Below are 15,145 nucleotides of genomic sequence, written 5' to 3'. Positions count from 1 at the left end.
CTGGCTCAGGGAAAAACATTCTTATTGCTTAGTACTTATTGAAAACAGGCCTGTTTACTTTATTTCTGTCACCCCATTAAAAAAAAAAAAAAAAAAGAGAGAGAGAGAGAGAGAGAGAGAGAGAGAGAGAGAAAATTCTCCTAAATAGAACAGAGAAAATAATATGTATAAACAACATTCCTATCAAGACTGACACGATCAGTGAAGCATGGTTGTATGAGATCCACTCTGCATAGTACACACATTGGTAAGCCTCTATATTATCCAAAAAGTCAAGGCAAGATAAAAAAACAAACAAACAGAAAAAGCCTCTTTCTGAGTAATGCCCTCCAACATGTGAGATGTCTCACTTAAAACCCTGGAGAAGCATATTATTGGGTAGACATGTATGTTTTCTGAAACAATCAGGAGGTATGCCACATCTCAAAAAATTACTGTAGAGTCTGAGCATCGCCCTGACATTCACAGCCATGTGTGCAACCAGGGTGGGTGAGTGGAAGGCACACAGGGAAGGGCACAGGGTGGGTGGGGGGCTCGCTTTCTGCCAGATGTCAGTGTGACACAGTGTGACATTGCCTGCGACATTGCAGTGGCAGGGCAGGGATGCAGAAACCTTGTCTGCACTGTGGCAGGATGACGAATTGGCCGCAGGAGTCTGTCACCTCTCCCAGAGCCATACTGAACATGACTGAGCAGCCGCAGGAGAGGAAAAGATTAGTGCTGGCATTTAGAAAAAAGGGAAATGGTGCCCTCCCTCATTTTTACAACATGAACTCTCAAAAAGCTTGCAATCTATTAAAAAAAAAAATCATCACCAATTGAGTACAGGTGAAACACTCGCATAAGGTCAATGTACAGCATACGTCCTGCAGTCAGCTGTGCTTATCATCCTGCTGGAGAGGCTCTTGCTTTAGAACAGCAGTTTAAAAGTTGACAAATGCCAAGTTTGGCAAAAGTCTTCCACGTTTACAGCTCTGTCCAGTGGTGTGTGGCAGGAAGCCAGGCATGGGCTGAGGCACAGAGGCTCAGGCTAAAGGTTTTAGGTTTTAAGGGAAACATTTTCCCCACCAGGACAGCCCAGCCATGGGGCTGGGGCCCAGGCAGGTCGGGCCTCTGTGGCCTGGGGGTTTCATGTCCTGACAGTGTAAAGCCTTGGGTAATGTAGTACAACCCCAAAGCTGAGCCTGTTTCAGGAAGGGATGTGACCTCCCAAGGTCCTTGCCAGCCTGCATGACTCCATGATTCCAGGGAAGTACTCAGAACAGGCTGTTTCCTTACCATATTGTTATAATCTTCTCTGTAAAATTTAGGAAAAAAAGCTTGAATGAAAACAACGGAGCTGAAAAAAAAAAAACAAAAAAAGACAAAGCATCATCAGTAATGAAAGAAACTCACTTGTACTCCAGACTGGAGTCAAAGCAACACTCCTCCAGTGCATCTAGGGACTTCATTAGAACTAAGTTCATCTGCTGACCAGGTACCTCACTACAAAAACAAAACAAAACAAAACAAAAAAATAAAAATCAAAACACAGCTGTGCTCTTCAAATCACATAGGACATTAAACCTCCTGATAAGACTGAATAAGCCACTAAATACTGTTCTTTTATTGCTGTAACAGGTTCTCACACTGGCCTGTAAGCAGTGACTATATGACTGGCCATTTGTGTCACTTTCGTATGAACATACTAATGTAATTATGCAAATAATACAAAAACATACTCAGTTCTTAATTGGCACCCATTTTTGGTACAATACCCAAAATAGAAATCAAGCACTCTGTCTCCATATAGGTAATTCACATGATGCAAGTGGACACTATCCAGTGTGCAGAACACCACTTAGAAATTGTGAGAATTGTGAGGTGAGAATTGTGAATTATTTTACAATTAAGTTTCCTAGGGCACCCAGTCCTCTTTAAAGACGTAATCAGTCAAATTCCAGGTTGCTGTAGGGTATCATGAAAATTAATCAAACACCCTGAAGAAATGGCAAAATATATAGAACACAGAGGGGGAAAAAGGCTACTGTAATAAAAGACACCTTGTAAAAAATTTGTGAAACACCTCAAGAATCATTTGCCTATGACTTCTGAACACTTTATTCCCTAAACCATAGAAGCCACTTGCAGGAATAAAGTGGTAAGTTATTTGCACGCCTACATTACATGCAGTAATTCTTACCTGACTTTTTCTTCACACAAACGTGAGATGAACATCCCCAAAGCAAGGCCGACATGGATTTGAACAGCTTGAGACTCATCAGCATTTGGCTTCCCAGGTAATCTGGCAGTCAGCATATTCAGGACGTCCTCAACCTTCTCCTTGCATGATACAATGATAACTGGCACCAGGAGAGACAAAGCAATGGCTGCACAGGAACGAGCTATAGCACTAGCAGTATTTTCACCAGAATAGGATTTCTAGAAAAAGATTTTTAAAAGATTTGTTTTTTTCCTTTTCCTCTTTGTAAAGGATATAAAACTCATTTCCTGGTAGAAACATTCAGCAAGTCGTGAATTTAAAATAAATACCCATACAGCAAATGTCAGCACAGAGGAATTGCAATCTGGCAATAAACATTATTTCATGGCATTGCCAACCATACCTTTTTTCTTTGCCTTACCCTGCAGACTGTTTATATTTATTGTAACTGAATAGGTAATTAAAAGAGTGTAACTGAATATAACTTCTAAGTATAAATGAGATTGCAAAATATGAAGTTGTAAACAAAGGATAAAACAGGCAAAAACTGGAATTTAATAACTATACTACACATGAGTAAGCTCATCTGCTAAAGTCTTCTGCTTCCATGCTAAAATATTCAGGTGTGCGATCAAAAGGGCAAACAGAAGCCAGCCACAATGTCAGGGTAATTCCATAATTGTAACACATTCAGTGAGCTGGAAAATACACTTCTTTAGAAGCATCATACCTAGAATGAATAAACACGAGATCTTGCAAGATTACCAGCAGAGATGCTTTCTAGAAGAAAGATCCTTTACAAAGTTTTTTATTTTATTTCCATTGTAAAAGCTAAAATCTATAGATACCTCTATTTATGAAGCGAAAGACTGATTACAAGTAACACCCTAATCTACATTCATCTTCTTGGATATGCAGCTCTGAAAAGATAAAAATTCCCATCAGGATGCAACATATTCTGTGGGGCCATGATTTCCGTTGTGTGCTTTAGAATTCTACAAGCACAGGATTTTTTGGATGTATTTACTTTTTAAACAGAATGGAGTTTAGAAATGAAATATGAACCATGTCACACTGTTCCATCTCACAAATACCTTTTTTAAATAACATTGTTTCCAAAGACAGAAGTCATAAAAAAAAAATCAGCAAAAACTGCTAAAGCCAACCAAGTACTTGAATCTTTTTGCATCCAGCCAGTTTAGCATTTATTTAACACTCCATTTGATTTAGTGATTTGACTTTGGAGATACCAACATCTCATTGACTGGACTAAAGGCAGTTCATGAATGCATTTAATAACGTTGAGGTTAGAAAACATCAAGATACTTTAGCTGGCTGGTATTTGTTCTTGTAGGACACATACCCCCTCCTGTATCCGCAATACAAAAAATTTCCAATCTGGTCATCTTGACCACGGTCAAGAGTTAGCAATACCTATTCTTTAAAATCTATAACAAGCTTTTAGGAGCATCTCCAGGTCCTATTTAAAAACTGCCTGATACTTCTATTGCTTGAGAATTTCAGGCCAGTTATCACACAGCAAGCACTTATGACAATTTGTACAAGTCCTCAGGGGTTCAAGTGGTATTGTAAAATGAGAATTGCTGGCTCTGTAACTATTAGATTTTGAGAAAGTCTAAACTTCAGAGCCCTAAGGCATACTCTCAGAATCACTCAAGAATTTGATATTGTTGTATGAGAAGAGTCTGTTCCTGTTAGAAGATTGTTTGTAGAACATTCTGTTGTGTTTGTTTGTTTGTTTAAAATTCCTTCACTTACGTGGTATTATCTTCTCATATAATTTTTATTACCTTGGTAATTAGGACAAAAACCCAACGCAAAAGTAACGAAAGGAAAGAAAAAAAAATATTCTATATTACAACTATATTCTATAATATTCTATATTACAACTGGGCAAACAGAACCACTGAACTCCAGACTAAGTATTTGAGGTATAAAATGCAGGTATATGCTCCCATCTTTAATACCATAGCACATACCTGGTAGAACCATGGGAAGACTTGTCCTTTAGCCTGATAGCGGCTATTCACAATACTAAAGAGGGTCTCTATAACCATATAAATCCACTGTTGTGTAGGAAGAAAATCAGGTTCAGTCTGAAAAAAAAAAACAAACCCAAACGTTCATTGTTATTTTTTCTTAAATCAGGCTCTACCCAAATAGAAGTTCAGCAGCTGATGTTCCACTTATGATCCATCCAGAATGAGATCTTACTATCCCTAGGCACAGAAATTAGCATGATTTATTTGACAACTCTGACCCTCCAGACACTACTTTTGATCAGATTATTCAGTTAAAGAAAAATGACAGTGGTCAGAAAGCCTCACAATAACAGCAGGAAAAGAAAAGAAAACAAAACAAAACATGTTCCATTAACAACTCTGAATTCTTTAATTTTTTTAGTAAGTTACAGCTTTTATGAATCCTCTTGGCCCAAAATATAAATTTAATGTAGGCACAGAAACTAAGCATGGCTATCTGAGTAACTATAGTTTGGTTGCAAAGTAAAACACTTGCCAAGGATATCTAGACTAAGTATTTTAATCTATTGAAATCTGACAGGAAAACCTAAATTCTGCTAAGGTAGCTACCATATAGAAGCTGACAAAAGGCATTTAAAAAACAAGACTATTTCTCCCCACACAATCTTTTACAGGTTTGGCCAATAATAATAGGCATTAGAAAACAGGCCTTATGCTGCTGCTCACATGCAAAAAATATCAGCAACCTCAACTCATCCCATCACAAAAAACCGTAACTCGTAAGTAATGCATAGTTCCATTGCTGCTACCAAAAGATGGCACCTTACAGTTACTGTAAATTTATGAGACACTGTGCTGATGCAAAAACAGTGAGTATGTTTACTATGCCACCCTAAAACGCTCTGCGGTATAAGATTAAAAGGTAAGTAAAGAAACTGGCTGGGCTTCAGTGTTCACTACATTTCTATCTGATCTGTCAAAGCCAGTGTGTTTCTTGTGAGAAGTTGCCTACTTTCTTTGACTGAAATCATCAAGTTACTTTTGTATGGATCACACAGCAATTACTAGATGACATTCACTGAACAGGATGAAATTAGACCTTCAAAGTGTGAAGGACTTCATAACCACTTACCATCCCCTCAAACACACCTGGTGATATTGCTTCATCACATTCCACTAAGAATTTCTTTCCCAGATTGACTTACCTCAGGCATTCCTTCATTGTCTGAGGAAAGGCTGCTTTCATATTTGGCTACAGCAACTGCAAGACCAGTTAAGGCTAAAATAGAGTTTCCTTTCACCACTGGACTGTCTCTGGACAGAAAAAGACAAAGAACAATCAAGAGGCATGACAGACATGCCAGCAGCAAAATATGTGTCTCAATAAAGGCAAGTTATGCTACAAATGGAAGCACTTTCTCCTAGCAATTTTACTGGACTGTCTTCTATGTATAACCTATGATACACAAATAGATACACAAGCAAAAGCCTTTTTAGCTGTCACTAAAAGAAGTTCTGACATCTGGCAGAGCACATGCACTCACAGAAATGCATCAATTGATCTTATCTTGTACCATCTCTAGACAGGATAACACAAAAAGCTCTCCAAGTAGAGGCTGCTGGACAGGCAAGGTGTCACTTCACAATACACAATAGCAGAGTTTTAGCACAGAAACCATCACTGCAATCTCAGTTTATTTATTTATTTATTTATTTTACATTCCTATGTTATGAAACAATCATATCGTGGAAAATAACTGGTTTCAAAGAGTAATGACTTTGACTGAAGTGCAAGCCTTTACTTTTTCCTAAAAGGAACTCAAGAAAAATATAACTATATTCAGTTTCATGAAAAGAAAGATGCTCATTTCTCATAATTCCCAGAAAAAACATGTCACAATGTAATTCTGCTAGAGCCATCTTAGATGTTTTACAATAATAGCAACTGACCGATACAACTGTAGTAGACCACTGATGACAGCCTTACACTAGACTAATAAATACATGGTGTGTTATATTTTCTGCATTAGTCCTGCATTTCTGAAAACTTTCTTGTCTGTTGCTGTAATTACACACTTGCAAATTTAGGCATTTGCTTCCAGATTTAAAGATTTCATTTTCACAATAAAAATATGTTGCAGGTTATTATTATTATTTTTTAAAGACACATATCTCATTGGAATATCATTGACCTTTCCTGTTTCAAACACTAAAAGTATACCATTTCAGATACAAGAACTACAGATAATTACAATCAGGTGCTTAGTTAACTTCTTTGAAATCTTCCCCTACCTCTTGCCTTAAGTCATTTCCTAATTTATGCTACAGAGTCTTTTTTGTTGTTGTTGTTGTTATTATCAGCTTCTAAGAGGCTACACTTTGTAACGCACCTCATACTAACAGGAATTTCTGAATCTATACATTCATGAAAGCTGGATGCTGTAAATTTAATGGGGTAAAAAACATCATACTAACAACAAATCCTAGAAAGAAAAGGAGCAATGCCTTGTTCTTTAATGAAAATATGGAACAAATAAAGTATTTTCTTAGAAGAAAGTCAGTAAACAAAAGAAGTTCTTTCTAGAGACATGTCCTATGTACATGAAATCCTTCTCCTGTTACCTAAAGAAAATGTACCACTTCCTCCCAAATCTGCAAAATGCTACCACCTGAATTAGTTTTGCTAATGAACTTTTACAATTAAAATCATAGCTTTCACTCTGAGATACAGAATATATATTTTGATTTTTATATGTTTAATTTATTAATAATTGCAAATATATAAGTACTAAATAATATGATTATTATTTTATTCCTCCTTTATCTCTTGCTGCTACATTATCTTAACACAGGTATTTATTGAGTAGCTAAAATATCAAACAGATATCCCAGTTTCATCCCTTCTTAGCTGGATCCTTTCAAGATAGGCTGATATGCAAGAAAACTGAGCAGCTAGAAATACCTGAACAATAGTAAGTTAAAAAAGGCAGGAGAGATTAAACCCTTATAGAAAGTCTTGATTAAAATATCCAGAGCCTTCAGCTCACAGAAGCATGCCAAAGTAACCTTTTCCTCATTTACAAGAATATACTGAAATGAGTTTTCACTGTAACTCTTCCATGGATGACATTTTTATGATTTATAAGCACTTGATGTTCTGAGGAATCACTGCTTTTAATGCTTTTCCTTAACCTGGTGCAAGTGGTCAATTTCAGGCTAACCAAGGGCAAAGCATAAGAAGAAAGCTGCTAGCGGAGAGTGATAGGAGAAAGTCAAGCTACCATATGAAGGAAGGTTAAGGCACGCATTCCTGCCTGAAAGCCACATGCCAATTCTAATATCAAATTAACAACCTTGTTACAATCTGAAAACATGTAATTACTTGACTTTGTGGGCTTCCAGACACAGGACCTTAACAGAAACTGGGATAGTTTTGAAAGGCCACTGGTCCACTACAGACCAGCCAATTTCTATATACACAACTCAATTTGAGGCAGACAGAGTTTGCTGTTTAAAAAAGAAGAGACTACAGTTCTATACAGTCTTTACTCAAAATATTACCCAACAGCCTTTCTAATAGACAAAGGCAGCGGTAAAATGCTTAAATAACAAGGTGAGGATGAGTTCCTTTGTTGAGCAGCAGTCATGTGAAAACATGAAATTGGTAGATAATCTGTTGTGGGAAACATTTTGCATCATCTGCCACAAAACAACTTATTCTCATCTGTGACAAATAAGTAGCTCTTACTTTGAAGCACCTTTGATGACATCAGTCAACATATCTCTGACCCTGCAACAGAAACAGCACAAATTTAGACCACATTGTTATATTACAGCAAGAGTTCAGCTGATTTCCTTTTGTGCCTTACATGTGCCCATTCTAGGTCAACAGTTATCTCAAATTGCTATTAGAAGGCTTCACACAAATTAATCACAGGTATTAAAATTATAGAAGTGCTCAACTAACACTCAATGTTCCTTCATGCTAATTTGCACTACCAGTGCTTTGTAAATGGCCCTTATTTGGTTTCATACTACTTTTTGCAAAATGCAGATTTATTCAACAGTCATAAATCTATTCGTTGCACTGTTACACATAGGCATCCAAATCACCACACTATGTCTTGGTATAATAAAATGAGAATGTTTTGCAACAGACAGCTGTAACAATTTATACAACACTTGTGATTCTCCTGGAACCAACTATGTACAGTTATGCTATTAAGGACTGTAGAAAACTGAATCCATTTAAACAAAAGCAAAAGGAGTAGCTGCAATTTTGTACATATGACTGTACTCAATTTATAGTAGGCTACTTGCCTGTATTTGCTTAGTTTTACGTTCACATTCAGACAGAAGCAGAGATGCAGTGAATCTTCTACTTAGTCAGGTTTTGGTGAGGAAAAGTATCTTGTACACCACAACATACAATACCTATTTATAAATCCTGGCCATGACTGTCACCCTCCACAAAAAGATACATTTCAATCACAGTTCCATAACACATTATTAGAGGTCTAAGAATGCATGCCTCATAAAACACATTCATATCCACCGAGATACATGTTACTCAGGCATTAAAAGAAATTCAGTCAGGGTTTCCATCTAAGTATGCTGTTTCAAACCCACTTAGCCTGGAAACACTGACATCAACTTGACAAATATCAACGTAGAATTACATGGTACTCACACAATAAAGCATTAACACTAAAGTCTACACCTTCTGCCCCCTCACTTGCCATTACAAGTTGTAAAGAGCAGGCAGGCAATTCCTTACCAGAGCCATGCTGTAAACTGCTTGTACTGTACATCTTCAAGATCCTCTTTTCCCTGCTTTAAGTCCATCTCCAACTTTGCTTGTCTCCCCTGCAGAATCATAAGTCATAAGTAGAGCTTACATGGCCAATCAATGTTAAGATTTTTTCACGAACACTTGGGTAACAGACGTAACCTTTCCCTTGAGTGCTACTTTGTAAGTGAACCCCATTGTTCTTGACATGGGATCCCACTATAATATATAAGAAAATAAAATAAAAAATAAAAGAATTGAGTGAGAAAAGCACCTGCAGCTGGCACAAATGGTCACAGATACTGAGAGATTTATGGAAAGAGAAAAGCTTCCTTTGGGAGTGGAGAGTGTACAAGCAGGGAATGAAATAGAGAAGCCTAGCACCTAAAATGGGTTCTGAGAGAAAAAAAATACTCTCTTGATTCACTACTTAAAAAATAATTTCTCATCCTTTTCCTTCTTATGATCTCAGCCTCCTTCTACTACAGTTTCTTCTGTACCTCAAAGGAGGTTATGTGGATTCTGGCCACATGTGTTATCTAAACTTATTAAGCAGCTTTGCCTTATGCTCATTCTCAAACCTTGAGACAAATACAGCTCCTTTTGTTAGGGTTATCAGTTGCTGCTCTACAGTTGGTTATTAAGCCTTAAGTGAAAAATAGACACATATGCTGTGTTTCATAAAAACCTGAGAATAAAAGATTGTCAATCCTCCAAATATAGATGTCACTCAGAAGGTGATTGTCCGCTCCCAGAGACTAAAGCAACAGGTATGATACAATGACTATAGAGACAGCTGCATAAAAATTATGCCCTGCTGTCAGAAGCATAACCTTCAATGAGAAATTCCTTGGCTTTGCAGTATGTTTAAATCTATTGCAATATTCCCAAATGAGTAAACACTAGCTTAATTTCAGAACTGGATCAAGAACTGTAGGATCATCATGAAGCTGAGTTCCCAATCATTCTGAACGTGCAAATTGGCACAAGTGCTTAATCATTTGAGTAGACATACTAAAGACAGGAGAACTTCCAGACATCCAAAAGAAAAAAAATCCTCAAAAAAAGTACTTTGGTGAACTGTGAAGAGTATGCTTGGATAACCCAGCACAGACTCTACAAACCTCTGCCTCCAAACAGTAGAAAAGGTTACTGTATACCTGCTCAGAAATACTGAGTTATGTATTATCAAGACTATGCAGCTTACACTATAGTCTCATTAGGCCGTCTCATTGAAATGTACTATAGAAGTACATGAAGCAGAATAAAGATACAGGGTACTTTTTTTTTTTTTTTAATTTTTATTTTTTTTTTTTTAAAAAAAAAGCAACAATGGCCTGCTCTGTGGTTAATATCTAAAATTACTATTTGAAAAGCGACTGCCTGCTTTGTAATGGAGCTCAGTTTAGAAACTGATGTTTGCTTATGTCCAAGGTAAAATTTCTTCTAAAAAATGTTACAGAAGCATATGTTTTACTGCATAGCAAAGGAACAGTCAGAGCTTCTCTGTTTTGCTCAGCACCCTGAGCTGCTCATACTGAAAAACACTGATGTGACCTGGAAACATAAACAGTATGAAACAGTACAAAGGGAGACTTCTATAAGGGAGCAATTTGTCACTAGTTTTTACGTCATTTTTCTACTGGAAAAAAAAAAAAAAAAAAAAGAACCAACATTGCTCTACCTACCAGGTCAGCTAACCTAATGAAAGAGCAGTTTTAAGGTATTTCCTGTACTCCCTATCATTCGATCAGTTGGAAAAATCAAAGATGAGTCCTTACAATATGATAACATTACATGCTGAATAAGAGAAGTTATATTCAACTAATGATTTCTCAGTAGCTTCTGATCATTTTGTGGTACCATTATTGGAAAATTCCTATCCAAAATAATAGAACAGAAGTCTAGACAAAATTTCCCGTTCTAAAAAGTCACCTGCAATTGGAACTGACCTTAGTGGAACTTCACATAGGAAAAAGGCTGCAAGAACCAGAACTGTGAGCAGAAATTATACTTGTACAAAGCATCTCAGACTGTGCTGCCTGAAAACTCAATTTTTATTTTCTTTTCATAATTTGCATTGAACACATTAAGCTTTACTTTTAAATTTTTGTTACCTGCACTGATGATTGAAGCTATTGCTGTTAGAAATGAAAATCCATACAGCTTGAATGAACATTAGTATGCACAGTACTTTGTACCTCAGAATTACCTGTAGGACTGCATTGTAGGTTCGACTCATGAATCCTAACCAGGACTGTGGCAGTAGTATAGAGCGATGCCATTCAGAAGGTTGAATGTTAACCTGTGCAACACACCAGAAAGGGTAGAATTGATTACTGCAAGTCTAACGTATACTGAACATATGTTTTCTGACCTGTGGTTTGCAGACAGTATTTTGGTAATGCCCAATGGACAGTATACATGACTGTATAAAAGAAAAACAGGTAACATATTTTATTCTCCTTCCTGGTTATACCCACATCAAGTTACTTTGCAACTTCATTACCCAGGTCAGCCCAAACTATTTGCTTCGGATAGTTCACTAGATAATTGATCCCAGAGAGAGCACTGGAATTGCACATGACAATAAGCACAACAGTATGGTAGCACTGGTAGACAAAAATGCATACATAACAAGGATAACAGAGCAGTTTATGCTTGTGATCGCTCTTGTAAATCTTAGTTGCTTTAAAAGTTTTAAACAGATATGTATAATAAATGCATTTTGATGACAACCTAAATACTGGGGAGACTACTGAAAAGGAATCACTATAAATAACTAGGGTTGGTATAATTATGTCCAAGTACATAATTCAAACTTCCTTTAAGGAAAATAATTGTTAAAAAATAATAAACAAAGGAATTGTAAAGTTTCTTTCTAGGAAACACCATTTTAGAATTAACTGGAAGAAAACAACACTACCTCAAGGACAGTTTAAATAAATATACAACAGCTGTCCCTGCCTACCTCCAAATCTCACACAGACATGGCAGTTTCTGCTTCACAAAAAGAGAATGACTCAAACAGTGAGCTGTACAATCTGATGTATGTGCACAGCCCATGGGAACCCAAGGTTGTTCTCTCCAGTAAGTACTATAACAAACAGTGACTTAAAGACATTTTCAGAGCATGTTGAAAAACAAAAATGAGTTGGGTGATCTCAGTAAGAAACCATTTTCTAGCTACTGATAGCTTAATAACAGTAGTAGTAGATTAAACACAATGGGCTACAAATTCAAAGCCACAAAAAACTGTTTTTCCAGACCTCAGGTGTGTGACATACGCACCTTCTCCACCAGTTTGCACATCATGGAATTTATAAATCAAACTACATGAATCCACAAAAATGTGCATCAAAACAAATAAATTAGCATAGTCTTTTTTTTTTTTCTCACTCCATAACTGTTTTAATTGCAGCAACTTTTTATTAAAATAAAGAAGGAGTTAAGGTGTTCTCACCTTTTAAATAGCCATGTTTTCAAAGCCACAGAAAAAAAGAAAGAAAAAAGCTCTGTAACAGAAGCAATGGTGCTGCAATGTTGTCTCCTTGTATTCTTCATTGGAAATAAAGAATTGATTTTTGTTGATACCACCCAATTATTTCTACTGTCTGCCTCTACCAAGAAAATGAAAAAATGTCATCACAATCATCAATGCACTGGAAATGAGTTATTTAACCTCAGCAGTTTCCTGGGTAACAAGTTTTTAATAATGGAAATGCAAACATGTCAGGCTGAGGTGAGATGGGATGGATATATTACAGTAGTCACTGTCTAAGGCCCGTGCTTTTCACTTCTAAATTAAAGGAACACACTAGGCTTTCTGAGTTACAGAAAAACTCATCCTGTAGCTATGATCAAACATAGTGCAAAGCCTAAAGCAAAGAACCGTCTGGGATTAAACCTGGCAAGATTACTATTTCTCCTTTTTTTCATTCCTCCTGATTTATTATGAAGCCTAGCAACTGTTCAACATGTGAAACACTCTATGTCTCAAGGTATGCAAAAGTCCCCTTTCTTTGCTGTGCTCCAGTGACCTCCTCTGTACACAACAGTCAATCAAGATAAACAAATGAACTTGCCTCACCTGTTAATTATTTTCCTATGTCCTTCTCTCTCACTTCCTCTGTTTTATGCCCCTTGTGGTCTACATAAAGCAAATAATATTACTTTTTTACATGGATCTTATAACAAAACCCAAAGGACTATGCTAAAGCTCCATGGCCATTGCTACCATGTGAAGTTAAAATAGTTACAAGTAAGCACTAATATTCCTACACAAGTAAATACAATCCAAAATCAACCGAAAGAGAGGACATACTCCACCCCAAAGCCAACAGAAAAACACCCTGCAGAAAAACACATCTCATATTTAAATGCTTCGATAACACTAGTTCATGCACTATTTTAGTAACACTAGCCAAAATTTTATTCACAGATCCTGTCTCACCTCTGCATATTAACTTCTTCAGCAAGTTGCTGAGTAGCCCAGGCTCCAATCAGAATTATTTGTGTTAAGTTCCCACAGAACCTGCAGAAGCATCAATCTCACACTTTGCCTCCAGTCTGAAACTAATTTAGACTTCAGCAAGAAACCAGACAAATCTGAACGTACATCTACGAAATTCATCACATAATCTACACTTGTCCAGCAGATAAAGAACAGGCCTTCAAAACACCTGAGCTGCTCCCATAGGAAAAAGAAAGCTTAATGTCTGTTGTTGCATTTAACATGGTCCGATCAGGAATGCATTAGCAGTACATCTTACCTAAAATTTGTAGACGTACTCAATGACCAGTGGAACTATTGAGCAGCTCTTGATGTATTAACTTTTTTCATAGCACTAAACATTTTATGAACATGGGGAATGAGAGGAAGACAGAAGACACGGTAGCACCACAAAGCAAAGAACACTAAAGTAAAAATCATTTAATACTGAAAATGACTGGGCATGATGCTAAAGATTATCACAAACTGTGTTGACACCCCCTTTTTCAGTACAGAATACCAGTTGTTTTTACTTTTCCTCTATCAGTGAACACACAATATTGGCTGCATTAAGCATTGGTTAACTTGGTTAACTAACACTGTGCAAGCATAGACAAAGCTGAACATTAGCAAAATCCAGATTCTTTTTAGAGTGTAATTTATGTGTAAGAAGACAGTGTTGGGGTGGGAAAGGGAAAAATGCTCAAGAGACTTCTGAACCACCTGTAAGTGGTTGTGAAACCCTGCCACACCTGGTCCATGGATGTTCTTAGGAGTCAGTATAGCCATATCAGGCTGTCAAGCAGCTTTCAAGGAAGAGTTACAGCCTGATATTTGAAGCAATGAAAAACACTTTGAATTAGGTGATAGTAATCTATTCTTGTTGAACAATGCTTAAAACCTTCAGGACACATCTCCTTGAAAAGACACACAAGCAGAGACTTTGGTGGCCAAATCCAGGAGAGGGAGCTCATGCTCCTGTACTTCAGCACTAGTGAACACACATGGCACAAGATGTGGACTCTTCTGTAAGAGTGGAAAGTCATTTCAGACTAAAAAAAGCACTCCCAATAAAAATCAAACATCATGACAAGATCTGGATGAGTTTTCTTTCACAAATCCTTTTGTATTGCCACAAATCTTTGTATATATTGTTCATTTGTTTGGTAATGAGACATTGCCAGCAGAGGGCACACAAAACAAGTTTAGGTAACAGTGAAATAAACCCTGTTTCTATTGTTTCCCTGGGTATCTAGCAAAGATAATACTGCTTAAAGAGCAAACTTCAGGTCTTAGAAACTGTGATACCAATATTTATGACCCATTTTAAAATCATTTACTGTGCAGAAAGAATGGGAATTACAATGCGTTCTTTACAACACGATAGGTTTCTACCTAGAAAACCTTATCAATTCAGATAGTCCCTAGGTTCAGATCATCTCTTTAACAAATGTGTGGCTATGGAAATCGTCTTTGAGACATTAATCATGTTAATTAAGTGTCTTGGCATGTATTTAAATGCCCTTCTCACATAGGGGACATATAAAGTGTGGCACCAGTGATTTCATAAATAAGACTAGCATTACATTTCCACATCAATGAAGAAGTGAAGTAGCACCTCTTTGATTCTTAAATTTTGCTCAGAGGGTCTTCATTAA

At 36.9% G+C, this 15,145-nt stretch overlaps 1 protein-coding gene across 1 annotated transcript in view; it reads right to left on the bottom strand.

Moving 5' to 3' along the window:
* Nucleotides 1-15,145, bottom strand: part of FOCAD (focadhesin) — a 122,140-nt gene that overhangs the window by 24,248 nt on the left and 82,747 nt on the right. Inside the window, exons 23-29 of the mRNA XM_084304818.1 lie at nt 11,208-11,300; nt 8,984-9,072; nt 7,955-7,996; nt 5,412-5,520; nt 4,204-4,320; nt 2,183-2,421; nt 1,396-1,485 (exon numbers count right to left, since the gene is read on the bottom strand). Of these exons, the coding sequence (XP_084160944.1) occupies nt 1,396-1,485; nt 2,183-2,421; nt 4,204-4,320; nt 5,412-5,520; nt 7,955-7,996; nt 8,984-9,072; nt 11,208-11,300 (779 nt within the window). The remainder of the gene's footprint in view (nt 1-1,395; nt 1,486-2,182; nt 2,422-4,203; nt 4,321-5,411; nt 5,521-7,954; nt 7,997-8,983; nt 9,073-11,207; nt 11,301-15,145) is intronic.

Source organism: Netta rufina, assembly GCF_964035555.1.
Source record: "Netta rufina genome assembly, chromosome: Z".
Lineage (NCBI taxonomy): Eukaryota > Metazoa > Chordata > Aves > Anseriformes > Anatidae > Netta > Netta rufina.
This window is presented reverse-complemented; position numbering and strand designations above follow the sequence as displayed.